This window comes from Arachis hypogaea, chromosome 10, assembly GCF_003086295.3.
Source record: "Arachis hypogaea cultivar Tifrunner chromosome 10, arahy.Tifrunner.gnm2.J5K5, whole genome shotgun sequence".
Taxonomy (NCBI): Eukaryota; Viridiplantae; Streptophyta; class Magnoliopsida; order Fabales; family Fabaceae; genus Arachis; species Arachis hypogaea.
This window is the reverse complement of record NC_092045.1, coordinates 6,527,860-6,535,815: the sequence shown is the minus strand read 5'-3', so window position 1 is coordinate 6,535,815 and position 7,956 is coordinate 6,527,860. Positions and strand designations below refer to the sequence as shown.

The following is a 7,956-nucleotide window of genomic DNA, read 5'->3' as shown; positions in this document are numbered from 1 at the left end:
ATATTATAACAAAAATGACAATGAAATTACAACTTTCTCACGTAAAACTTCCTTCATTTTGGGAAGAGTTTAAGAATAATTTTAAACGAGATTGTCCTTCTATTTAAGTAGTTCATTTATTTTGTTTGTTTTGTTTTTTTTTTAGTTTATTTCAGTCACACAAAAAAAACCCCTCCAATTGAAAGATTACTTGGCTCAAAATGAATGTTTCATACTGAACTTGCTCTAAATTTAGTTAAGACCATAATTCGAAGAGTATCCAAGCTTTGACAAAACACTTATTAAAATGTTGAGGAAAAATTAACAATACCGAAGAATAACACATATAACACCATTCACTGCTTGTTAAATTAACAATGATACAATGTAATAAAGAAAAATAAAAACAAAATTATAACGATGCAAAATGCACCCAAGAAAGCCATTTTCATTAAACAAGATTAAGCAAGTTCTCACATTTGAATAATGAATAATTTCCTATAAATCTGCAAAGAAATCGTTTGAACTGCCTAAGGCATGTTCATTATTACCAAGCTTCCTCTTGGTCTTGGTCCCTGCAATGGTAGCAACATAAAATGAAGTATATGATGTATAATATAGAAAATTTTCATATCATTTGAATTTATTAAAATATACCCTTGTTAAACTTGGAAGAATCAGTATCAACATCCATCTCATCATCATCATCATCATCATCACTGTCTCTAGCTCCATCACGGTTTCTTTGCAAATTTCCTGAACCTTGTAAAATATTATCCAAGTCCCATAGCTGCGGAAAAGAAATTTATGAAAGTTAAGATGCTAAACTCATCTGTATACTCTATACAAACCGCAGAACATACACGTATACACAACTAGTTTTCACACTATTATAATGAAGGACTAGAAGACCAATTAAGGAGGAATCTGCTGACAATGTTTGCAGCTAGATAGCTCCACACTCAAACCAAAAGGTCATTAAGCTATCAAAAATGATATTCGTACACCAAAATCAGCCACTAAAATCAGCCACCAATGTATTTGTGTATAAATATATATATGTGATTTAATTTATTTTCAATGTGTATTTGTATTCCAGCGTGTATTTTATACTGGTGGCCGACTTTGGTGGCTGATTTTGATGTACACGTAGCATTACTCTTAAGCTATATACCATGTCATTGTAGGCATAAATTTCTTTGCCTTACTCCTTAAGCTGAAAAAAGATCTCATCATTTGTCTGTTTCTGAATGGAACATATTTTTCCAAATTGAAGTAAATGTTACCAAATATTTGCCTATTCATGATGAGGACTGAAGAGGAAATTCCTTAAATATACTAAAATTCTAACTTAACCAGACATTCTTAGCGGCTAGCGTGAATGAGCAAACAATTAAAGTCGAGCAAGAAATTACTATTAATATTGGAGGGGGAAGAATTAAGGAAATTAAGTACCTTTAACATTTGATCATGAGCAATACTGCCAAGAAATTTTCTATCATGAGAGAATGCTGCAGGGAAAATGAGGGTAAAAACAGAAACAACACCATGGATCAGACTTGCAGCTAGGAGCAAGAAAAGAAAGACGGAGAAAAGGGCAAAATAGTAAGCATGCTGAAATGGTGACAGAAGAGAAAGAGACCACATATTACCTAGACACTCGACAGGATATTCTGAGTGCTCTGCAATCGGCTGGAGGATTCTGTTAGGTAATATCCCAACCAGGCTGAACAAAGAACATATATATACTTGGAATGGAGTACTAAAGAAACAAGAAATTGAAATATAATTTTCATATTGTAAAGTCTCACTTGATAATCCCATTCTCTGATCCAGTAATAATCCTATCTTCATCAAGCTGAGATTATAAAGGAATTATTCAAAACTTTATTACACGAGGTCAACATGGTAGAAAGTGATGCTGAAATAGTCCAAATCTACTTACCTTCAACATAGTATCAATAGAGTTTGGTGATAGATCAACAAATCGGTCACTGTGAATTGGAGCCATTAAGCAAGAGCATCAATAAGACAAAGAATCTAAAAGTCATGAGAAATATAATAACCAATCAATTAATATCTGTCATAAACAAATTTCCTAACATAACCGGTTGTGATTTTCTTTATTCTAAAATCCAATACCTGCAATCCTTGAAGCATCCCCATGAATACAAGAGCAGGACTCCAGTCTGTGATCCACAGACAACTTTCCTACCATTCTGATCACAAGAGAATTAAACATCAACAATATAAAAACAATTTTCTCTATACAAGTAATTCCTCAAATTTCTTTTATATTGTTAAATAATTTTTAGAAGCGTTTTCTAAAATATGGGGAAAAAGTATCTATTTCCTTTCCCATCCATGTTTTATAGTTCCGTCAATTAAAATAGCTCTTCAAAACAACCAGGCTACTTTTTGGCCATTTTGAAGCTACTTAAGATGGAAGTTTTCAACGCTAAAATCAACATAGGATTAAGTCTCTCCCATAATACTATGGCTGCAATTTCATCAATATATATTATACAATGATATTGAGGGAATATTAATTAGCCTCATCGGTATTGTTCCATCAGGAAGTATGCCAAATGCACACATGATAATAACTAAGAATGTTTAAAAATAAGGAGGTCCAGTCTAATAAGAGAACACCTAAATTACATTCTAATATTAACATTAGATAAGTTTTTAAACTCATCAACAAGAATAAATAAATAAGTGTTAAAACCCAGAAGATACATCAAATAGTAACTATGACGAGGATACCTTCATTATAACAACTGACAATAGCTCATCTTCAGAAAATTCAGACTGAACTTGGACCTATCCAAAAGCAGGAAGCGATGATAAAATTCAAACACAACAAACAATAAGCATTTAATTTTTAAAAGAAAAAAGAAAACAATAATATACAACTTACTTTATTTCGCCGTAGATTGCAAACAGATAGAGTCCCATCTCCACTTAACAATGAAAATAAATTTAAAGGCAAATAGATTTTAGATAGCATTTAGATGCCAGTGAAAAGTGTGTGTGTGTGTGTGTGTGTGTGTGTGTGTATATATATCTCACATAGGGCCTTTGAATAAATCTACTGAATTCACTACCTTGTGGCTAATAGTTTCATCGCATCAGATGCAAAAGTCATGTCTGAAATGTAATCTTCATGGACGTCAAATGTATTGCAACAAGAACGCTCCCTGGTATCCCATACCTACAATGAGGATAACCCAAATAAAAAGCATTGAGAAAGCACTCATCCTTTCAACTCCAAAAGTCCAATACATTTGCATTAAAAAATAAGTACAATTTCCAAACCAAATATTTACACTACAATGAGGAAGTGGAATGGTAGGACACCATATTCTATATCCTTACGAAGACCATAGGATCTTCATAGTAGATAATAATTGATTAAGATCAGTTATTTTTTGAATATTAGTGAATAGTGACTAAATTATCACTCATCAGTTATTAGTCTTCTAATATCATAAAACATACTGGATACTGCATGAATATTAACACATGCTCAAAATGTAAAATGACCCAAAACAATTACCTTAATGCAGCCATCATCATCTCCTGAGGCAACAGTTGACTCAGTCAAGTTTATCAACCTGTTAACAGCAGCCCTGCATAACACAAATAAAATTTTCAAAGTTAAGCATATGCATAATAAGCAAGCATAACATAAAAATATCTTAATTGGAATTAAATTCACTCACTCATGGGCATTATCAAGCCGCGCAATTGTAGCTCCAGTTTCCACATCAGTAGCCAGTATGGAACAATCTGGCGAACCCGTCAAAACCGCTAAAACACAAATCACGTCAACCATTTTCAATCAGTTTAAGCCAACTTAACATGCAATATAGAACAAGCAACAATAGAATGAGCATTACCACGTCCACCATTGATGAATCTAGCAGCTCTACAGGACTCAGAGTGGGCATTAACTTCCAACAGCCTTAACTCAAAACAAGCCCAAACAAACCAAATAATCAAATAATGTAAAAAACCATTTTTTGTCCATGTATTCAACAAACAAAATTATTGAAAAGCAAATAACTTTCATAATTTATACCTCACAGGCTCGCTATCAACACTGAAACGATATCTAGAAACACATAACAATTCCAATATAGTTATTAAACACGAAAATTGAAGGAAAAAAATTGCAGAAGAGAATCAAAAGAAAAGTAAAGAAAGAAGCCAGCTAAATAACTAACAAGTGAAGGTGACCAGTGATGAGTCCGGCAGCAACAAGATTATCGGAGGGATGAAAGTCTATGTCGAATGCAAGTTTTCCGAGGTTTATTTCCATCGCCATTTGGTTCTCTCTAGTAAATTGAATAGAGAGAAGCTTAAACCAAAAGAAGGGGGAAAAGCACATTGGAATTCAATTAAGTTAAGAATTATTGCAGTTCAACACCTTGATTTTGAACTAATTAATTAAAAATAAGTTACTTGAATAAAATTAAAAAGTAACTAGATTTAAATTCCTTTCAGAGATCTACACTAATCAAATATGATTTGATGATGAAGTTGATATTAAATCATAATAAAAAGGCAGCCTAACCAACGTGAAATACTCTTTAACCTCAATTAACACATGCAAGCAATCTCTCCTCCTTCATCTTTTCTCCTAAGCTATTCCATGTTTTTCTTATTCCATTAGTCAACCACACTATTTTTATGCTGTCTTAGTTGAAATGAAATTAACATAAATTGAATAGGAAATATGCTCGTCAAACTCGAGGGTCTAACTTGTCAAGTCAATTCACGATTTTCCTGTTCATTGCTACACTAGAATTCAAAATCGGAAATTCCTATTTAAATAACCGGGAAAAAGAACGACAATTAACGTAACAGATATTTAAATTTTAACGTTCAGCAAGAGTTGCAGCTCAGAATTCAGAAACTAATATCACCGTGTGAAGTTCCATTTGCATCGAATGCCTACCGAGGTTAACTGGAGTGATGAAAGATGAACAGCGATGACCAACACTCCGCCAGCGAACAGAGACAGACAAAGAAGAGAGAGGCGAAGCCAAGGAGGGCGAAGCGGCGGTGTGGAAGAGGCTGAGAGGGGGAAAGCGGCGAAGGAAGGGTTTAAGAGTGTGTGCATGTAAACCTAGGCCTAAATGTTTAAATTCAAATCCCCTAAAATCAAGAAATACAAATCGACTTATTTATGCTTTGTTTGGTTGAGAAAAGAAAATAAGGAAAAAATATATTTCCTTTCGATTAAGAAGAAAAAGAAAAATTGAAGAGTGAGAAAATTAGAAGCAAGTGAAATGATATATTAATAACTTTATGACAAAATATAAATGTTATATTTATTTACGTTTTTATTCGGTTTCAAAAAATTATATTCATAAAGTTCCCATTAAAATTTGCATGCCCTGCTAGATTTACATAGTCCGATGATTCTTTGTGAAATCCTAATTATTTTTTTTTAATTTTATAGTAGAATTATAATTTTTTTGGGGTAAACTATCATTCTACCCATATATATTTAGGATGTTCTGATAAATATATTCAGAAAAATATAAAAATAACTTTATATCTATAAAAAGTGAATTTCAGTTAATAAAATTATTTAAATCCTAAAAAGTTATTAAAAATTTTTAAATTACTCCTCTAATTTAACCTATCTTATCTCAAATTCCTAACTCTTTTTTCAACTCTCATCCTAAGTTCTAAGACCATCTCCAATAGAAAACACATCCCAGTTCTTGTTTATAACTCATCTGTCATAAAAAGTAATTTCATATCAGTTTTTGCATCATAAACAGTAAATAGGAACTCAAAACATCTTTCTCTTCTCCATTAGAAGAAACTAACTTTAGTTCCTGTTGTGGTCTCACTTAATTAATTAATTAAAATATTTGAAATTAATGTAATTAATTTTTTTTAATAATATAATTTAAATATTTAAATTTAAAAATAATTCACTATTAAAAGATATTAATATTAAATAAATTCATATATAACAATAATACACAATAGATAATTCGGGGTTACACTAATTTGTAAAATTACTTAATACAAAGAAAAACATAATTAAACTCTATACTTGACCACAAGCATTATAGAATTGTCATATGTGTTCAATCAAGTCCTCCTTCAATTGTCTATGCTGCTATCTATTTCGAAGTTGGGCATTTCTTTGGAGAAATTGATGGTATGGTGCAAAATCTTCCTCTCCTAGCTGAGGTTGTGATAAGCCATTTTCAACATCATCATACTCTAATAGAAGTGTATCTAAGTGGTATATATAGAGTAACAAAATATTAATTTATTAATAATAACGGTAACATAGTAACGGCTAGTTTCTAACGGCTATTTTTACAACGACTAATTTTGCAACGGCTAAATTAATATAATAATATAAATATAAATAATATTTAATATTAATTATGATATAAATAATTAATATAAATTATTAATTAAATATAAATTTAATTATTTAATTTATTTAATTATTATAATTATTAATAAATTAATTATAATTTAATTACTTAATTAATTATTAGTTAATTAATTAATATAAATTATTAATTAAATAAAAATATCAATATTTAAATTAATTATATAATATAATTATTTAATTAATTAATATAATTATTTAATTAATTAATATTTTATATAATTATTTATTTTTTATTTTACTTGCCATTTGGCAATTGTATATTGGTTAATGGGAGTCCCCATTTAGAGGGACTCTCTCGTTTTGAATTGCGTGAAGGAACTCAAGTGAGTTTCTCTCCAACGCCCCATCTCTCTTTTCTCTTTGACAACACAGTAGGAGGATTCCAAAGTTTTGCCCGTTGGAGATGCTCTAACTATGGTCAATGCAACAACTACAACTTGCGGCATTCATGATAGTACACTTTTTACTTTATACTAGAATAATGAATTGTTGGTTGCCCAAATCTATGTTGATGATATTATCATTGAAATCTATGTTGATGATATTATCATTGGAACAATTCGAAACTCATTATTCAAGCACTTTGAATATTTGATTAACGATTTCCTAGATAAACAATGGGAGATGCGAATAACGTAAATAACAGGCTGCATTCTAGGTCCACTAAACATAAAAAGAAAAAAATCCTAATATAATTATCCATCCTTGTTCCTAATTACACTTTTCACCTTTCCCATTACCCTATTTTCACCGCAGCCACTCCACTCTTCCCTCCCCTATCAAGCCGTCGACGTCGCCAACAACATCGAATCTCGGCGCCGCAATTAAAAAAAAACATCTACGTGTAATAAAAAGCAACATCTATCGAAATTAAAAGAAACATCCATGTATAATTAAAACAAACATCCGGGAGGTGTGCAACGTGATTAATGGAGGGTAGAGAGCTCCCCACGTCGTGGAAAGAGAAAAGAAGAAGACTGACGTAGGGAAGGACGCAATTGAGGATAATAATGCGAGGGGACAGAGGCAGTCCCCGCGACATGATGGAGGACGAAGCTGGGCTGCCTACAGCGATGAGCGGGATGAAGGCGCGAGAAGGGTGGGCTGCATGCGGCGGTTAGGGAGGCGCGACGAAGCACGGATGCGTGAGGGGTTGCGGACGCACGAGGGAGCCAGAACGCGTGCGGTGGTTCACAAGAGACGGTAGGGAGTTGTTGCGAGCAGAGGTGGGGCACGGTGCAAATGGGCAGGGAAGAATGTGATTATTGAAAGCCAAAATCAAAACAAGGATTATATTTACGTTGTTTAGAAAAAAACATTGTTTCCTATACTTTTCCTTCGATAAAAAGTGAATTTGACAAAAAATGATTGGATTTCTTTTCTACCTCATTACCAATAAACTTGATATTAAATAAATGTTGCCATTTGTTCTATTTTTCAGTCTAATTCTAAACAGATTGTTTGTTGCTGTTAACAGAATTCTCAATTTTGAAAGGCACTACTGATCTTGGTTTATAGGACGAAAAAAGTACAGGTGCTCG

At 32.2% G+C, this 7,956-nt stretch overlaps 1 protein-coding gene across 2 annotated transcripts; it reads right to left on the bottom strand.

The window, feature by feature from the left end:
• Positions 1 to 317: 317 nt before the first annotated feature.
• On the bottom strand, positions 318 to 5,254 carry LOC112714979 (WD repeat-containing protein 55). 2 transcript variants are annotated; one of them, XM_025766689.3, is made up of 16 exons: positions 4,943 to 5,254; positions 4,209 to 4,319; positions 4,064 to 4,096; positions 3,882 to 3,946; positions 3,705 to 3,792; positions 3,539 to 3,611; positions 3,087 to 3,193; positions 2,900 to 2,942; positions 2,746 to 2,802; positions 2,122 to 2,198; positions 1,925 to 1,973; positions 1,791 to 1,837; positions 1,632 to 1,705; positions 1,435 to 1,490; positions 637 to 769; positions 318 to 554 (listed from the first exon to the last, which is right to left on the bottom strand). In XM_025766689.3, exons 2-16 carry the CDS (start codon positions 4,307 to 4,309, stop codon positions 478 to 480), a joined length of 1,080 nt encoding a protein of 359 aa, XP_025622474.1. In that variant the 5' UTR covers positions 4,310 to 4,319; positions 4,943 to 5,254; the 3' UTR covers positions 318 to 477. The 2 variants fall into 2 exon arrangements, with proteins under 2 accessions (XP_025622474.1, XP_025622473.1); XM_025766688.3 differs by having other exon boundaries at positions 4,209 to 4,342; positions 4,943 to 5,252.
• Positions 5,255 to 7,956: the final 2,702 nt, after the last annotated feature.

Excerpts from the sequence above, each read along its gene's own strand:
- LOC112714979 (XM_025766688.3), bottom strand. The coding sequence starts at position 5,107 with ATGCACACACTCTTAAACCCTTCCTTCGCCGCTTTCCCCCTCTCAGCC. Across the intron at positions 4,097-4,208 it reads ATCACTGGTCACCTTCACTT|ATATCGTTTCAGTGTTGATA; the intron begins GTTAGTTATTTA and ends ATGTGTTTCTAG. Across the intron at positions 3,612-3,704 it reads CGGCTTGATAATGCCCATGA|GGCTGCTGTTAACAGGTTGA; the intron begins GTGAGTGAATTT and ends TGTGTTATGCAG.